The sequence below is a fragment of the Taudactylus pleione genome, unplaced genomic scaffold (genome assembly GCF_031769625.1).
Source record: "Taudactylus pleione unplaced genomic scaffold, aTauple2 ptg000278l, whole genome shotgun sequence".
Lineage (NCBI taxonomy): Eukaryota > Metazoa > Chordata > Amphibia > Anura > Myobatrachidae > Taudactylus > Taudactylus pleione.
In genome coordinates, this window is record NW_028284680.1 from 2,551,801 (window position 1) to 2,574,644 (window position 22,844).

Consider the following 22,844-nt stretch of genomic DNA (forward strand, 5'->3'; position numbering starts at 1 on the left):
ACCCAGCCACACGCACACACCTTACCCAGCCACACGCACACACCTTACCCAGCCACGCACACACACACAGCCACATCCACCTTACCCAGCCACGCACACACACACACACACCTTACCCAGCCACGCACGCACACACACACACACCTTACCCAGCCACGCACACACGCACACCTTACCCAGCCACGCACACACACACACCTTACCCAGCCACGCACACACGCCTTACCCAGCCACGCACACACGCCTTACCCAGCCACGCACACACGCCTTACCCAGCCACGCACACACGCCTTACCCAGCCACGCACACACCTTACCCAGCCACGCACACACCTTACCCAGCCACGCACACACCTTACCCAGCCACGCACACACACACACCTTACCCAGCCACGCACACACACACACCTTACCCAGCCACGCACACACACACACCTTACCCAGCCACGCACACACACACACACCTTACCCAGCCACGCACACACACACCTTACCCAGCCACGCACACACCTTACCCAGCCACGCACACACACACACATTACCCAGCCACGCACACCTTACCCAGCCACGCGCACACGCCTTACCCAGCTACGCACACACCTTACCCAGCCACGCACACGCCTTACCCAGCCACGCACACACACGCCTTACCCAGCCACGCACACACACGCCTTACCCAGCCACGCACACACACGCCTTACCCAGCCACGCACACACACGCCTTACCCAGCCACGCACACACACACGCCTTACCCAGCCACGCACACACACACCTTACCCAGCCACGCACACACACACGCCTTACCCAGCCACGCACACACCTTACCCAGCCACACACACCTTACCCAGCCACACACACCTTACCCAGCCACACACACCTTACCCAGCCACGCACACACACACACCTTACCCAGCCACGCACACACACACACCTTACCCAGCCACGCACACACACACACCTTACCCAGCCACGCACACACACACACACCTTACCCAGCCACGCACACACACACCTTACCCAGCCACGCACACACCTTACCCAGCCACGCACACACACACACATTACCCAGCCACGCACACCTTACCCAGCCACGCGCACACGCCTTACCCAGCTACGCACACACCTTACCCAGCCACGCACACGCCTTACCCAGCCACGCACACACACGCCTTACCCAGCCACGCACACACACGCCTTACCCAGCCACGCACACACACGCCTTACCCAGCCACGCACACACACGCCTTACCCAGCCACGCACACACACACGCCTTACCCAGCCACGCACACACACACCTTACCCAGCCACGCACACACACACGCCTTACCCAGCCACGCACACACCTTACCCAGCCACACACACCTTACCCAGCCACACACACCTTACCCAGCCACACACACCTTACCCAGCCACGCACACACACACACCTTACCCAGCCACGCACACACACACACCTTACCCAGCCACGCACACACACACACCTTACCCAGCCACGCACACACACACACCTTACCCAGCCACGCACACACACCTTACCCAGCCACGCACACCTCACCCAGCCACGCACACCTCACCCAGCCACGCACACACCTTACCCAGCCACGCACACACCTTACCCAGCCACGCACACACCTTACCCAGCCACGCACACACCTTACCCAGCCACGCACACACCTTACCCCGCCACACACCTCACCCCGCCACACACCTCACCCCGCCACACCCACACACCTTACCCCGCCACATATAGGATAATTAACATTATTTTTACTTAAAGTGAAAAAGGCTGTTTTGTGTTGTCACACCCTTCTCACATTATTTTAGTATCACATAAAGTTACTAAAGGGCAATTAGAATAGAATTTGTAAATTTCTCCTCCAAGCCCTAATTATCACTTATTTTTAGTAATCAGATCGCATTTCCCATAATTGTAATGGGAAATGTGATCTGTGAGATTTACTAAAAATAAAATGTGAGAATTACCCGGGGAAAGCCCTGTGATAATAACGTCACCTGGAGATGGCATTATCCAGCGTCTCCCTGTGAGAGACCACTTCTCTTACCCAGGTGTCTGCGGTGATCTGACACCAGTACTGGGCGAAGTGAAGAAGTCGACCACCCACCCTGGGATCCCCCAAGGGGAGGCCGTTCAGTCAGGCTGAGGGCTTGTCATCAGGCTTGACAGCCGGACGTCTCGCATCTTCAAGCTTGCTTCTTGGGCTTGGCAGTCTTCTTTGGGACTGACGGCCTAGGAAAGGACTGACCTTTAGGCTTACCTTGGGGCCGATGGGTGTGAAAGGACGAGGTCCGAGATCCAGAGGGAGCAGGAGCAAAAAGGCAGACACGCAGACTTAGCTGCTGCTAACGTATCCACAATCTTATCCAGTCAGGACCAAACAAAACCTTACCGTTATAAGGCAAAGACTCTAAGCCTCTCTTAGAGTCCGCATCTGCTCTCCAAGTGTGTAGCCACAGGGAACAGCGAGCTGCAATTCGCCGAAGCCAAAATCCTGGAAGTCAAGAGGCTGACATCCAAAGCAGCCTCATTAATATATGTAGTTGAACCTCGAAGGTAGCCCACTAGATTCACTTGCCCACTGGTAGCATCCGAAGACAAGGACCCCTCAAGAGAGTTCGCCCGGAACTCCACAGCCCTGGCAATCCAGCAGATAGCCATGATAGGCCTGGAAGCTGCCCCTGAAAGAGAATATATGGACTCAAACAAACCTCCACCTTTCTATGCGTAGTATACTTTAAGGACGACATGGATGGCATAGGTAGGGCCGCGCTTTTAACCAAGCGCCTCACATGAGAATCCACCGCTGGGGACGTAAAATAGTCCTCAAAGGGTTAGGCGTAAGCCAGGTGTTTTTGCAACTGGTAACGCTTTCCAGGTGATTTTCATGCCATTTCCAGGTGGTCTACCAGCTGATCATAAAGGAAATATGGCAGCAGCCACATTTTAGGTCCTTGAAATAGGCATGTTTGGACGGGAGCTGGAGGTTCGTCCTCCTCTATGACCAAGGCTGCACGGACAGCCCGTATCAGAACCGCAATATAAATTTTTGACGTAGGCTCCACCGCACGTGCAGAGGGCTCAGAGTCAGGTTTATGTAGAAGCTCCCCGTCATGTCATCATTGTGTAGACTGAGATGGCGGCAATGTTCTATTAGTCGGTCTACGGGAGGCATCCCCCTGCAGCATATCCCTCAGGTCTTGCACCCTAGTAGGGAAAATATCCACTCATGAAGGAGGAACAATCCGTATGGGTGCAGCCTGCTGAAGCAGGCCCTAAGAGGGCACAACCGGCTGCTGTGGGAACCCCAGCGGGGGAAACAGAGGGGGTACTTTTTTGCATGGCAGCAGGTCATGAGCCGAGTTTTGCACATCATTCTCACTACCAGACATAATGTATAGGATAGCGTGCACACTATAGGTGCCCCACCACACAATTAGAATAAGGTTGAATACACACTCTGACAACACTTGCCTGTGTCTGTAAGAAAAAGCACAAGTAAAGTAATATGGCTGACAGAAAGTAAAAGAAATACAGACAGACAGCGCTAGCATAAAGTCACATACAATGCAGAGAAAAACACATGCACGAATGGCACTACTATTCAACTACACAGACTCAGTGTTTGGTAGGCTATAGTGCTACATACGCTGACCACAATGGAGGAGAGGTATGTAGGGGGACCCAAGCTCCGCACCGCCTTCAAGATCTGCGACTTAGCCTAGATAAAAGGGCCGTCAGAGACCACAGAGGGGGCGTTCCGGAGGAGGAGAGCTGCCTCAGTCCCGCCAGACCGCAGTGCAGCGGGGAGGAGCCGGCTGTAAACAGGGAAGGCTGCCTCGCCTGGCCGGCGATTAACCCTCAGTCTTATGGTACCGCGCCCCAGCACAAATGCCAGCGGATTAATTAAGTGGAAGCGCAGGTTTCCAGGCCTGGCTCCACTGCGTCATCCCCGGTCCGTCCCTTGAGACCGGAGGGGAAAGGACTGCACTAAGTGGATCGTCGCAAGCTGTGATCCAATTCAACTTACCTGCCTCCCCGTGAGCCCAGCAGCAGTCCTGGTAGTGCCACGGGGTCTGGCTAATACAGACTCCGTGCTCCCGCCGTGATCCCTGGATTAGTACCGGCGCCGGCGGGGTGACGGAGCAGCAGCGCGGACGTCCTCTGGACTGTCCGCTCAGAAGAAACGAAGAGCTTCCTTAAAACAAAAATATCTTCCGGGGCTGGAACAGCCTCACCGCGTATCAGTGACCCGACTCTGGCCAGGCACGCCCAACAAAACAGAGGTGCCTCTGGCCCGGGGGCGGGGTATAGGGCGGAGACCCAGTGCATCCTGGGAGAAAAATTTAACTGCGTGGTGCCCGGATGACTCCATCATCACCTATACCGCAAGGTCTCCCTGTGGAGCCTATGGACCCTGTAGTAGAAATTACCTATATCTACACACCAGATACGCCTACATACATCTACCTACCAGATACTCCTATCCATCCACATATATTATCTATGTCTACACAGCAAATACACCTATCCATCCACATATATCTACACATCATATACACACCTACCCACCCACATATATTCCGCATGTCTACACACCAGATGCAGAGTGTGGTTATGGTATATTACTTGCATGTGACAGCTCAGCACACAGGTGTATTATATATAATATGGAGCATGGTTATGGTAAATTACATACATGTGACATAACAGCGCAGCACACAGGTGTATTATATATATAATATGGAGCGAAGTTATGGTATATTACATACATGTGACATGTAACAGCACAGCACATAAGTATATTATATATAATATGGAGCGTGGTTATGGTATAGTACATACATGTGATATGTAACAGCTCAGCACACAGGTGTATTATATATAATATGGAGCGTGGGTATGGTATATTACATACATGTGACATGTAACAGCTCAGCACACAGGTGTATTATATATAATATGGAGCGTGGTTATGGTATAGTACATACATGTGACATGTTACAGCGCAGCACTCAGGTGTATTATATATAATATGGAGCGTGGGTATGGTATATTACATACATGTGACATGTTACAGCGCAGCACTCAGGTGTATTATATATAATATGGAGCGTGGGTATGGTATATTACATACATGTGACATGTAACAGCTCAGCACACAGGTGTATTATATATAATATGGAGCGTGGTTATGGTATAGTACATACATGTGACATGTAACAGCTGAGTACATAGGTGTATTATATATATAATATGGAGCGTGGTTATGGTATATTACATACATGTGACATGTAACAGCTCAGCACACAGGTGTATTATATATAATATGGAGCATGGTTATGGTATATTGCATACATGTGACATGTAACAGCTGAGTACATAGGTGTATTATATATATAATATGGAGCGTGGTTATGGTATATTACATACATGTGACATGTAACAGCTCAGCACACAGGTGTATTATATATAATATGGAGCATGGTTATGGTATATTGCATACATGTGACATGTAACAGCTCAGCACACAGGTGTATTATATATAATATGGAACATGGTTATGGTATAGTACATACATGTGACATGTAACAGCACAGCACACAGGTGTATTATGTATAATATGGAGCGAGGTTATGGTATATTACATACATGTGACATGTAACAGCGCAGCACACAGGTGTATTATATATAATATGGAGCATGGGTATGGTATATTACATACATGTGACATGTAACAGCGCAGCACATAAGTATATTATATATAATATGGAGCAAGGTTATGGTATATTACATACATGTGACATGTAACAGCACAGCACACAGTATTATTATATATAATATGGAGCGTGGGTATGGTATATTACATACATGTGACATGTAAGTGCAGCACACAGGTGTATTATATATAATATTGAGCATGGTTATGGTATAGTACATACATGTGACATGTAACAGCTGAGTACACAGGTGTATTATATATAATATGGAACATGGTTATGGTATATTACATACATGTGACATGTAACAGCTCAGCTCACAGGTGTATTATATATAATATGGAGCGTGGGTATGGTATATTACATACATGTGACATGTAACAGCTCAGCTCACAGGTGTATTATATATAATATGGAGCGTGGGTATGGTATATTACATACATGTGACATAACAGCGCAGCACACAGGTATATTATATATAATATGGAGCATGGTTATGGTATAGTACATACATGTGACATGTAACAGCTGAGTACATAGGTGTATTATATATATAATATGGAGCGTGGGTATGGTATATTACATACATGTGACATAACAGCGCAGCACACAGGTATATTATATATAATATGGAGCATGGTTATGGTATAGTACATACATGTGACATGTAACAGCTGAGTACATAGGTGTATTATATATATAATATGGAGCGAAGTTATGGTATATTACATACATGTGACATGTAACAGCGCAGCACATAAGTATATTATATATAATATGGAGCGTGGTTATGGTATAGTACATACATGTGATATGTAACAGCTCAGCACACAGGTGTATTATATATAATATGGAACATGGTTATGGTATAGTACATACATGTGACATGTAACAGCTGAGTACATAGGTGTATTATATATATAATATGGAGCGTGGTTATGGTATATTACATACATGTGACATGTAACAGCTCAGCACACAGGTGTATTATATATAATATGGAGCATGGTTATGGTATATTGCATACATGTGACATGTAACAGCTCAGCACACAGGTGTATTATATATAATATGGAACATGGTTATGGTATAGTACATACATGTGACATGTAACAGCACAGCACACAGGTGTATTATGTATAATATGGAGCGAGGTTATGGTATATTACATACATGTGACATGTAACAGCGCAGCACACAGGTGTATTATATATAATATGGAGCATGGGTATGGTATATTACATACATGTGACATGTAACAGCGCAGCACATAAGTATATTATATATAATATGGAGCAAGGTTATGGTATATTACATACATGTGACATGTAACAGCACAGCACACAGTATTATTATATATAATATGGAGCGTGGGTATGGTATATTACATACATGTGACATGTAAGTGCAGCACACAGGTGTATTATATATAATATTGAGCATGGTTATGGTATAGTACATACATGTGACATGTAACAGCTGAGTACACAGGTGTATTATATATAATATGGAACATGGTTATGGTATATTACATACATGTGACATGTAACAGCTCAGCTCACAGGTGTATTATATATAATATGGAGCGTGGGTATGGTATATTACATACATGTGACATGTAACAGCTCAGCTCACAGGTGTATTATATATAATATGGAGCGTGGGTATGGTATATTACATACATGTGACATAACAGCGCAGCACACAGGTATATTATATATAATATGGAGCATGGTTATGGTATAGTACATACATGTGACATGTAACAGCTGAGTACATAGGTGTATTATATATATAATATGGAGCGAAGTTATGGTATATTACATACATGTGACATGTAACAGCGCAGCACATAAGTATATTATATATAATATGGAGCGTGGTTATGGTATAGTACATACATGTGATATGTAACAGCTCAGCACACAGGTGTATTATATATAATATGGAACATGGTTATGGTATATTACATACATGTGACATGTAACAGCACAGCACACAGGTGTATTATGTATAATATGGAGCGAGGTTATGGTATATTACATACATGTGACATGTAACAGCGCAGCACACAGGTGTATTATATATAATATGGAGCATGGGTATGGTATATTACATACATGTGACATGTAACAGCGCAGCACATAAGTATATTATATATAATATGGAGCAAGGTTATGGTATATTACATACATGTGACATGTAACAGCACAGCACACAGTATTATTATATATAATATGGAGCGTGGGTATGGTATATTACATACATGTGACATGTAAGTGCAGCACACAGGTGTATTATATATAATATTGAGCATGGTTATGGTATAGTACATACATGTGACATGTAACAGCTGAGTACATAGGTGTATTATATATATAATATGGAGCGAAGTTATGGTATATTACATACATGTGACATGTAACAGCACAGCACACAGGTGTATTATATATAATATGGAGCGTGGGTATGGTATATTACATACATGTGACATGTAACAGCGCAGCACATAAGTATATTATATATAATATGGAACATGGTTATGGTATATTACATACATGTGATATGTAAGCACAGCACACAGGTGTATTATATATAATATGGAGCGAGGTTATGGTATATTACATACATGTGACATGTAACAGCTCAGCACACAGGTGTATTATATATAATATGGAGCGTGGGTATGGTATATTACATACATGTGACATGTAACAGCTCAGCACACAGGTGTATTATATATAATATGGAGCGTGGGTATGGTATATTACATACATGTGACATGTAACAGCTCAGCACACAGGTGTATTATATATAATATGGAGCGTGGGTATGGTATATTACATACATGTGACATGTTACAGCGCAGCACTCAGGTGTATTATATATAATATGGAGCGTGGGTATGGTATATTACATACATGTGACATGTAACAGCTCAGCACACAGGTGTATTATATATAATATGGAGCGAGGTTATGGTATATTACATACATGTGACATGTAACAGCACAGCACACAGGTGTATTATATATAATATGGAGCGTGGGTATGGTATATTACATACATGTGATATGTAACAGCTCAGCACACAGGTGTATTATATATAATATGGAGCGCGGTTATGGTATATTACATACATGTGACATGTAACAGCGCAGCACACAGGTGTATTATATATAATATGGAGCGTGGGTATGGTATATTACATACATGTGACATGTAACAGCGCAGCACATAAGTATATTATATATAATAATATGGAGCGCGGTTATGGTATATTACATACATGTGACATGTAACAGCGCAGCACACAGGTGTATTATATATAATATGGAGCGAGGTTATGGTATATTACATACATGTGACATGTAACAGCTCAGCACACAGGTGTATTATATATAATATGGAGCGCGGTTATGGTATATTACATACATGTGACATGTAACAGCGCAGCACACAGGTGTATTATATATAATATGGAGCGCGGTTATGGTATATTACATACATGTGACATGTAACAGCACAGCACACAGGTATATTATATATAATATGGAGCATGGGTATGGTATATTACATACATGTGACATGTAACAGCTCAGCACACAGGTGTATTATATATAATATGGAGCATGGGTATGGTATATTACATACATGTGACATGTAACAGCTCAGCACACAGGTGTATTATATATAATATGGAGCGCGGTTATGGTATATTACATACATGTGACATGTAACAGCGCAGCACACAGGTGTATTATATATAATATGGAGCGTGGGTATGGTATATTACATACATGTGACATGTAACAGCGCAGCACATAAGTATATTATATATAATAATATGGAGCGCGGTTATGGTATATTACATACATGTGACATGTAACAGCGCAGCACACAGGTGTATTATATATAATATGGAGCGTGGGTATGGTATATTACATACATGTGACATGTTACAGCGCAGCACTCAGGTGTATTATATATAATATGGAGCGTGGGTATGGTATATTACATACATGTGACATGTAACAGCTCAGCACACAGGTGTATTATATATAATATGGAGCGAGGTTATGGTATATTACATACATGTGACATGTAACAGCACAGCACACAGGTGTATTATATATAATATGGAGCGTGGGTATGGTATATTACATACATGTGATATGTAACAGCTCAGCACACAGGTGTATTATATATAATATGGAGCGCGGTTATGGTATATTACATACATGTGACATGTAACAGCGCAGCACATAAGTATATTATATATAATAATATGGAGCGCGGTTATGGTATATTACATACATGTGACATGTAACAGCGCAGCACACAGGTGTATTATATATAATATGGAGCATGGGTATGGTATATTACATACATGTGACATGTAACAGCGCAGCACACAGGTGTATTATATATAATATGGAGCGCGGTTATGGTATATTACATACATGTGACATGTAACAGCGCAGCACACAGGTGTATTATATATAATATGGAGCGAGGTTATGGTATAGTACATACATGTGACATGTAACAGCGCAGCACACAGGTGTATTATATATAATATGGAGCGAGGTTATGGTATAGTACATACATGTGACATGTAACAGCGCAGCACACAGGTGTATTATATATAATATGGAGCGAGGTTATGGTATATTACATACATGTGACATGTAACAGCGCAGCACACAGGTGTATTATATATAATATGGAGCGTGGGTATGGTATATTACATACATGTGACATGTAACAGCACAGCACACAGGTGTATTATATATAATATGGAGCGCGGTTATGGTATATTACATACATGTGACATGTAACAGCGCAGCACACAGGTGTATTATATATAATATGGAGCGTGGGTATGGTATATTACATACATGTGACATGTAACAGCGCAGCACACACACAATGACGCATTGCTATAGTTACATTGTTATTCTGCAGGTCGGAGGGCTCCAGGTGTTGGGCCCTGCGCTGGGAGGGGGATACAGTCGCCATGACCCCACGTCCACGCAACATCATGGAGTCTGCGCCTCTCTCCTCTCCCGCCGCGCCCTCTGCACTGCACGCCCGCCAAACCAGCGCCTGGGCGGGGCCTCCAACCCTCTGACTCCGCCCCTCGCAGCGCCCGCGCAGGAGTTAGAATAATGACGTCATCCCGTCACCAGCACTGAGCGGCGACACAGAGACCCGAAGCAGGGAGAGGGCGGATGGGGGAAGTGTACTGTGCGGCCGGGAGGTGGCGCTGCGACATGGCTGCCGGGAGGTGGCGCTGCGACATGGCTGCCGGGAGGTGGCGCTGTGACATGGCTGCCCGGAGGTGGCGCTGTGACATGGCTGCCCGGAGGTGGCGCTGTGACATGGCTGCCCGGAGGTGGCGCTGTCACATGGCTGCCCGGAGGTGGCGCTGTCACATGGCTGCCCGGAGGTGGCGCTGTCACATGGCTGCCGGAAGTTGGGGTGCTGTGATGACATGGCTGCAAATTTCATGGATGCTGCTAGATCCTAGTTGGAAAAAGGACCTCTCTGACCACTTTTGCAGCGCCGGAGTCCTCCAGTGTTACCATCCACAATGGAGGTGGCGCTGTGACATGGCTGCCCGGCGGTGGCGCTGTGACATGGCTGCTGGAAGTTGGGGTGCTGTGATGACATGGCTGCCGGGAGGTGGCGCTGTGACATGGCTGCCGGGAGGTGGCGCTGTGACATGGCTGCCGGAAGTTGGGGTGCTGTGACATGGCTGCCGGAAGTTGGGGTGCTGTGACATGGCTGCCGGGAGGTGGCGCTGTGACATGGCTGCCGGGAGGTGGCGCTGTGACATGGCTGCCGGGAGGTGGCGCTGTGACATGGCTGCCCGGAGGTGGCGCTGTGACATGGCTGCCGGGAGGTGGCGCTGTGACATGGCTGCCCGGAGGTGGCGCTGTGACATGGCTGCCGGGAGGTGGCGCTGTGACATGGCTGCCCGGAGGTGGTTCTGTGACATGGCTGCCGTGAGGTGGCGCTGTGACATGGCTGCCCGGCGGTGGCGCTGTGACATGGCTGCCCGGCGGTGGCGCTGTGACATGGCTGCTGGAAGTTGGGGTGCTGTGATGACATGGCTGCCGGGAGGTGGCGCTGTGACATGGCTGCCGGGAGGTGGCGCTGTGACATGGCTGCCGGAAGTTGGGGTGCTGTGACATGGCTGCCGGAAGTTGGGGTGCTGTGACATGGCTGCCGGGAGGTGGCGCTGTGACATGGCTGCCGGGAGGTGGCGCTGTGACATGGCTGCCGGGAGGTGGCGCTGTGACATGGCTGCCCGGAGGTGGCGCTGTGACATGGCTGCCGGGAGGTGGCGCTGTGACATGGCTGCCCGGAGGTGGCGCTGTGACATGGCTGCCGGGAGGTGGCGCTGTGACATGGCTGCCCGGAGGTGGTTCTGTGACATGGCTGCCGTGAGGTGGCGCTGTGACATGGCTGCCCGGCGGTGGCGCTGTGACATGGCTGCCCGGCGGTGGCGCTGTGACATGGCTGCTGGAAGTTGGGGTGCTGTGATGACATGGCTGCCGGGAGGTGGCGCTGTGACATGGCTGCCGGGAGGTGGCACTGTGACATGGCTGCCGGAAGTTGGGGTGCTGTGACATGGCTGCCGGAAGTTGGGGTGCTGTGACATGGCTGCCGGGAGGTGGCGCTGTGACATGGCTGCCGGGAGGTGGCGCTGTGACATGGCTGCCGGGAGGAGGCGCTGTGACATGGCTGCCGGGAGGTGGCGCTGTGACATGGCTGCCGGAAGGTGGCGCTGTGACATGGCTTCCGGAGGTGGCGCTGTGACATGGCTTCCGGAGGTGGCGCTGTGACATGGCTGCCGGGAGGTGGCTCTGTGACATGGTTGCCGGGAGGTGGCGTTGTGACATGGCTGCCGGGAGGTGGCGCTGTGACATGGCTGCCGGGAGGTGGCGTTGTGACATGGCTGCCGGAAGTTGGGGTGCTGTGACATGGCTGCCGGGAGGTGGCGTTGTGACATGGCTGCCGGGAGGTGGCGCTGTGACATGGCTGCCGGGAGGTGGCGCTGCGACATGGCTGCCGGAAGTTGGGGTGCTGTGACATGGCTGCCGGGAGGTGGCGCTGTGACATGGCTGCCGGAAGGTGGCGCTGTGACATGGCTGCCGGGAGGTGGCGCTGTAACATTTCTAGCACCGGATTAAGGCTAGTGGGGGCCACAGGGCAACTAAGTTGTGGGGCCGTCTCCAACAGTGCCCCTCCTTGTATCCTTCCACAGCAGGGCCGTAAATAAGGGTGTGCAAGCAGTGCAGCTACACAGAGCGCAGCGTTCTGTGACCACAGCTCCTGCATCGGGCTAGCAGGGTGTCTGCAACGGGCAGAATCTCAGCAGCAATGCCGCATGGAGCCTCCTTAGGACGTACCAGATGGTCACAGCGCTGCCCTTACAGCTCCCTCGGGCATCCTCCGAGCATTGCTGTAATCTCCTGCACCAGGTGCAGGCCACACCCCCTCCATGTGCCATCATGCAGGGGGTGTGTCCTCGCCAAGAGCACTAGTTACGGAACTGCTCCACAGCGTCCCCGCCTCGTATGCTAGGCAGCATTACCACCCAGCTTTAAATAGAACACCCATTACCAGCACCCAATAAACTAGGGATGGACATCGGAAGCCCGGCATCAAATAGCTGCCGGGCTTCCGACATCAACTCATGCGATGCGATGGCGACTAGCCATCGCTTTGCAACAATTTGATACTATAACCATCGCGATGGTTATAGTACTGGCCAAAAAGGGGATGGAGTATCACGGCACCCCACGCCCACAACACTGTTGTGGCGTGTCCAGCACTCTCTGAGACGCTGGGCTACCCCCCCCCCCCAACATAAAGAGAATATATGCCGTGCGCACAGTATCTATTCTCCAGCTGCACACCCGCTGTGCTCCCCCTCCACAGCCAGCCATCGGATGGGCGTGGAAAAGCTGCATCCGCTGGCTGACAACCATCAAATTTCCAGTTTTCAATGGAAAAAAGTACTCCCAACGAATCGCAAAACACAATGGTTGCTAACCATCGTCTTCCGATGTCCATCCCTACATTAAACTCACCTCATCCAACACCGATTAACACATTCACACCCCATCACCCATCAACACATTCCCAAGTATCCATTAATCAATTCACCCCCCAGAACCCGTTAACCCAATCACCCATACTAAGACAGGGGTAAACGCAGGATTTTCAAGGGGGGTATGCACACACATAGCTTACATACACACACATTGCATACACACATAATTATACTTACACACGGCATACTTACACATAAGCATACTGACTCACAGTATACACACACATAAGCATACTTACAGCATACACATACATGTGCGCGCACACAAGTATACTTACACACAGCATACATACATACACATAAGCATACTGGCTCACATCATACACACACACACACATAAGCATACTTACACACAGAATACACACATAAGCATACTTACACACAGCATACACACACATAAGCATACTTACACACAGCATACATACACACACACATAAGCATATTTACACATAAGCATACTGACTCACAGCATACACACACATATAAGCATACTTACACACAGCATACATATATACACACACAAGCATACTTACACACAGCATACATACACACACACAAGCATACTTACACACAGCATACACACACATAAGCATACTTACACACAGCATACACGCACATAAGCATACTTACACAAAGCATACATACACACAAGCATACTTACACACAGCATACACACACATAAGCATACTTACACACAGCATACACACACATAAGCATACATACATACACACAAGCATACTTACAGCATACACACACATAAGCATACTGACTCACAGCATACACACACATAAGCATACTGACACACAGCATACACACACTTAAGCATACTTACACACACATAAGCATACTTACACACAGCATACACACACATAAGCATACTTACACACAGCATACTTACACACACATAAGCATACGTACACACAGCATACATACACATAAGCATACTTACTCACAGCATACACACACAAGCATACTTACACACAGCATACATACACACAGCATACACACACATAAGCATACTTACACACAGCATACACACACAGCATACATACACATAAGCATACTTACTCACAGCATACACACACAAGCATACTTACACACAGCATACATACACACAGCATACACACACATAAGCATACACACACATAAGCATACATACATACACACAAGCATACTTACAGCATACACACACATAAGCATACTGACTCACAGCATACACACACATAAGCATACTGACACACAGCATACACACACTTAAGCATACTTACACACAGCATACATACACATAAGCATACTTACACACAGCATACTTACACACAGCATACATACACACACAAGCATACTTACACACAGCATACATACACATAAGCATACTTACACATAAGCATACTTACACACAGCATACACACACATAAGCATACTTACACACAGCATACACACACATAAGCATACTTACACACAGCATACATACACACACACATAAGCATACTTACACACAGCATACACACACATAAGCATACTTACACACAGCATACATACACACACACATAAGCATACTTACACACAGCATACACACACATAAGCATACTTACACACAGCATGCTGACTCACAGCATACACATACATAAGCATACTGACTCACAGCATACATACACACACATAAGCATACTTACACACAGCATACATACACACACATAAGCATACTTACACACAGCATACACACACATAAGCATACTTACACACAGCATACACACTCATAAGCATACACACACATGAGCATACTTACACACAGCATACACACACAAGCATACTTACACACAGCATACATACACATAAGCATACTTACACACAGCATACACACACATAAGCATACTTACACACAGCATACATACACATAAGCATACTTACACAGCATACACACACAAGCATACTTACACACAGCATACATACACATAAGCATACTTACACACAGCATACACACACATAAGCATACTTACACACAGCATACATACACACACACACATAAGCATACTTACACATAAGCATACTGACTCACAGCATACACACACATATAAGCATACTTACACACAGCATACATATATAAACACACAAGCATACTTACACACAGCATACATACACACACACAAGCATACTTACACACAGCATACACGCACATAAGCATACTTAAACACAGCATACACACACACACACATAAGCATACTTACACACAGCATACACACACATAAGCATACTTACACACAGCATACATACACACAAGCATACTTACACACAGCATACACACACATAAGCATACTTACACACAGCATACACACACATAAGCATACATACATACACACAAGCATATTAACAGCATACACACACATAAGCATACTGACTCACAGCATACACACACATAAGCATACTGACACACAGCATACACACACTTAAGCATACTTACACACACATAAGCATACTTACACACAGCATACACACACATAAGCATACTTACACACAGCATACTTACACACACATAAGCATACGTACACACAGCATACATACACATAAGCATACTTACACACAGCATACACGCACATAAGCATACTTAAACACAGCATACACACACACACATAAGCATACTTACACACGGCATACACACACATAAGCATACTTACACACAGCATACATACACACAAGCATACTTACACACAGCATACACACACATAAGCATACTTACACACAGCAAACACACACATAAGCATACTTACACACAGATAAGCATACTTACACACAGCATACACACACATAAGCATACTTACACACAGCATACATACACACACATAAGCATACTTACACACAGCATACACACACATAAGCATACATACACACAGCATACATACACATAAGCATACTTACTCACAGCATACACACACAAGCATACTTACACACAGCATACTTACACACAGCATACACACACATAAGCATACATACACATAAGCATACTTACAAACAGCATACTTACACACAGCATACATACACACACAAGCATACTTACACACAGCATACATACACATAAGCATACTTACACACAGCATACACACACATAAGCATACACACACATAAGCATACTTACAGCATACATACACACACACATAAGCATACTTACACACAGCATACACACACAAGCATACTTACACACAGCATACATACACATAAGCATACTTACACACAGCATACACACACATAAGCATACTTACACACAGCATGCTGACTCACAGCATACACATACATAAGCATACTGACTCACAGCATACATACACACACATAAGCATACTTACACACAGCATACATACACACACAAGCATACTTACACACAGCATACACACACATAAGCATACTTACACACAGCATACACACACATAAGCATACACACACATAAGCATACATACACACAGCATACACACACAAGCATACTTACACATAAGCATACTTACACACAGCATACACACACATAAGCATACTTACACATAAGCATACTTACACACAGCATACATACACATAAGCATACTTACACACAGCATACACACACAAGCATACTTACACACACCATACATACACATAAGCATACTTACACACAGCATACACACACATAAGCATACTTACACACAGCATACATACACACACACACACACATAAGCATACTTACACATAAGCATACTGACTCACAGCATACACACACATATAAGCATACTTACACACAGCATACATATATACACACACAAGCATACTTACACACAGCATACATACACACACAAGCATACTTACACACAGCATACACGCACATAAGCATACTTAAACACAGCATACACACACACACATAAGCATACTTACACACAGCATACACACACATAAGCATACTTACACACAGCATACACACACATAAGCATACTTACACACAGCATACATACACACAAGCATACTTACACACAGCATACACACATAAGCATACTTACACACAGCATACACACACATAAGCATACATACATAAACACAAGCATACTTACACACAGCATACACACACATAAGCATACTGACTCACAGCATACACACACATAAGCATACTGACACACAGCATACACACACTTAAGCATACTTACACACACATAAGCATACACACACATAAGCATACTTACACACAGCATACATACACACACATAAGCATACTTACACACAGCATACACACACATAAGCATACGTACACACAGCATACATACACATAAGCATACTTACTCACAGCATACACACACAAGCATACTTACACACAGCATACATATACACAGCATACACACACATAAGCATACTTACACACAGCATACACACACATAAGCATACTTACACACAGCATACATACACATAAGCATACTTACACACAGCATACTTACACACAGCATACATACACACACAAGCATACTTACACATAGCATACATACACATAAACATACTTACACACAGCATACATACACACACACATAAGCATACTTACACACAGCATACACACACATAAGCATACTTACACACAGCATACATACACACACATAAGCATACTTACACACACATAAGCATACTTACACACAGCATGCTGACTCACAGCATACACATACATAAGCATACTGACTCACAGCATACATACACACACATAAGCATACTTACACACAGCATACATACACACACATAAGCATACTTACACACAGCATACACACACATAAGCATACTTACACACAGCATACACACACATAAGCATACACACACATAAGCATACTTACACACATAAGCATACTTACACACAGCATACATACACATAAGCATACTTACACACAGCATACACACACATAAGCATACTTACACACAGCATACACACACAAGCATACTTACACACAGCATACATACACATAAGCATACTTACACACAGCATACACACATATAAGCATACTTACACACAGCATACATACACACACATAAGCATACTTACACACAGCATACACACACATAAGCATACTTACACACAGCATACACACACATAAGCATACTTACACACAGCATACATACACACACACACATAAGCATACTTACACACAGCATACACACACATAAGCATACTTACACACAGCATACATACACACACACATACTTACACACAGCATACACACACATAAGCATACTTACACACAGCATACACACACATAAGCATACTTACACACAGCATACATACACACACACATAAGCATACTTACACACAGCATACACACACATAAGCATACTTACACACAGCATACACACACATAAGCATACTTACACACAGCATACATACACACACACATAAGCATACTTACACACAGCATACACACACATAAGCATACTTACACACAGCATGCTGACTCACAGCATACACATACATAAGCATACTGACTCACAGCATACATACACACACATAAGCATACTTACACACAGCATACATACACACACATAAGCATACTTACACACAGCATACACACACATAAGCATACTTACACACAGCATACACACACATAAGCATACACACACATAAGCATACTTACACACAGCATACACACACAAGCATACTTACACACAGCATACACACACATAAGCATACTTACACACAGCATACACACACATAAGCATACTTACACACAGCATACATACACATAAGCATACTTACACACAGCATACATACACATAAGCATACTTACACACAGCATACACACACAAGCATACATACACATAAGCATACTTACACACAGCATACACACACATAAGCATACTTACACACAGCATACACACACATAAGCATACTTACACACAGCATACATACACATAAGCATACTTACACACAGCATACATACACACACATAAGCATACTTACACACAGCATACACACACATAAGCATACTTACACACAGCATACACACACATAAGCATACTTACACACAGCATACATACACACACACATAAGCATACTTACACACAGCATACACACACATAAGCATACTTACACACAGCATACACACACATAAGCATACTTACACACAGCATACATACACATAAGCATACTTACACACAGCATACACACACATAAGCATACTTACACACAGCATACATACACACACATAAGCATACTTACACACAGCATACACACACAAGCATACTTACACACAGCATACACACACATAAGCATACATACACACAGCATACATACACATATGCATACTTACACACAGCATACATACACATAAGCATACTTACACACAGCGTACACACACAAGCATACTTACACACAGCATACATACACATAAGCATACTTACACACAGCATACACACACATAAGCATACTTACACACAGCATACATACACACACATAAGCATACTTACACATAAGCATACTGACTCACAGCATACACACACATATAAGCATACTTACACACAGCATACATATATACACACACAAGCATACTTACACACAGCATACATACACACACAGCATACACACACATAAGCATACTTACACACAGCATACACGCACATAAGCATACTTAAACACAGCATACACACACACATAAGCATACTTACACACAGCATACACACACATAAGCATACTTACACACAGCATACACACACATAAGCATACTTACACACAGCATACATACACACAAGCATACTTACACACAGCATACACACACATAAGCATACTTACACACAGCATACACACACATAAGCATACATACATACACACAAGCATACTTACACACAGCATACACACACATAAGCATACTGACTCACAGCATACACACACATAAGCATACTGACACACAGCATACACACACTTAAGCATACTTACACACACATAAGCATACTTACACACAGCATACACACACATAAGCATACTTACACACAGCATACATACACACACATAAGCATACTTACACACAGCATACACACACATAAGCATACGTACACACAGCATACATACACATAAGCATACTTACTCACAGCATACACACACAAGCATACTTACACACAGCATACATACACACAGCATACACACACATAAGCATACTTACACACAGCATACACACACATAAGCATACTTACACACAGCATACATACACATAAGCATACTTACACACAGCATACTTACACACAGCATACTTACACACACAAGCATATTTACACACACAAGCATACTTACACACAGCATACATACACATAAGCATACTTACACACAGCATACACACACATAAGCATACTTACACACAGCATACACACACATAAGCATACTTACACACAGCATACATACACACACACATAAGCATACTTACACACAGCATACACACACATAAGCATACTTACACACAGCATACATACACACACACATAAGCATACTTACACACAGTATACACACACATAAGCATACTTACACACAGCATGCTGACTCACAGCATACACATACATAAGCATGCTGACTCACAGCATACATACACACACATAAGCATACTTACACACAGCATACATACACACACATAAGCATACTTACACACAGCATACACACACATAAGCATACTTACACACAGCATACACACACATAAGCATACACACACATAAGCATACTTACACACATAAGCATACTTACACACAGCATACACACACAAGCATACTTACACACAGCATACATACACATAAGCATACTTACACACAGCATACACACACATAAGCATACTTACACACAGTATACATACACATAAGCATACTTACACACAGCATACATACACATAAGCATACTTACACACAGCATACACACACACACACATAAGCATACTTACACACAGCATACACACACATAAGCATACTTACACACAGCATACACACACATAAGCATACTTACACACAGCATACATACACACACATAAGCATACTTACACACAGCATACACACACATAAGCATACTTACACACAGCATACATACACACACACATAAGCATACTTACACACAGCATACACACACATAAGCATACTTGCATACACACACATAAGCATACTTACACACAGCATACACACACATAAGCATACTTACACACAGCATACACACACATAAGCATACTGACTCACAGCATACACACACACATAAGCATACTTACAACATACACATACATGCGCACACACATAAGTATACTTACAGCATACATAATTACACACAATCACAAGCCCCAACTGTATCTGTATTTAGGTAGCAGCTGTGAGGAGGGGTGTCAAGCCTCCTAATTATACTGCATCTCCAAGAAATGATAGCACAAGAAAAGTTAAACACATAGAAGTAATATAAACATTAACACAAACTGAGAAATAATCTAAAAATAAGCTGATTTAATAACACCCAGTTAGAGTGTAAAAACACACGTATATATACAATAAAAAAAGGAGATATAGTGAATAGTATTACACTGAATCCAGCACACAAAAGGATATATGAGCCATAAAACAGGGCCGGATTAACAATGGGGCATGTGGAGCTCCAGCTCCAGGCCACCCCATGAAAATAGGCCCACAGGACCTACGGCAGTGCATGCTGTTTTGACAGGAAAAAAAACTTTTCCTGTCACCAGTCCACTACAGCGTTCCAAAGCCCCGTCCATTCTGCAGGATTATCTCCCATTCCTTCCACCCCCGGCTCCATTGCCCGAATCCCCGGTTATCCTCGGGCCTGCTCATAGCTCCGCCCCCAGACTGTCCTAAACTCCGCCTCCGGGCAGGCCGACAGTGCAATCTGAGTTGTGCTAAGCCCCGCCCCCAAATCGTGTTAAGCTCCGCCCCTTCATCTGTATACCGGGATGCTAAAAACTCTGCCCCTGGGTTTTCTAAAGCCCAGCCATTGACCCCTCACCCCTCCTTGGCAACTGAGCTGTTACACTG

The 22,844-nt window shown here is 44.6% G+C and overlaps 1 protein-coding gene across 1 annotated transcript in view; it reads right to left on the reverse strand.

Moving 5' to 3' along the window:
- LOC148513479 (ATP-dependent RNA helicase DDX25-like) overlaps positions 1-10,854 on the reverse strand; it is a 116,388-nt gene extending 105,534 nt beyond the window's left edge. The window contains exon 1 of the mRNA XM_088481761.1: positions 10,691-10,854. Coding sequence (XP_088337887.1) covers positions 10,691-10,783 — 93 coding nt within the window. The 5' untranslated portion in view covers positions 10,784-10,854. The remainder of the gene's footprint in view (positions 1-10,690) is intronic.
- Between the last annotated feature and the right edge of the window lie 11,990 nt (positions 10,855-22,844).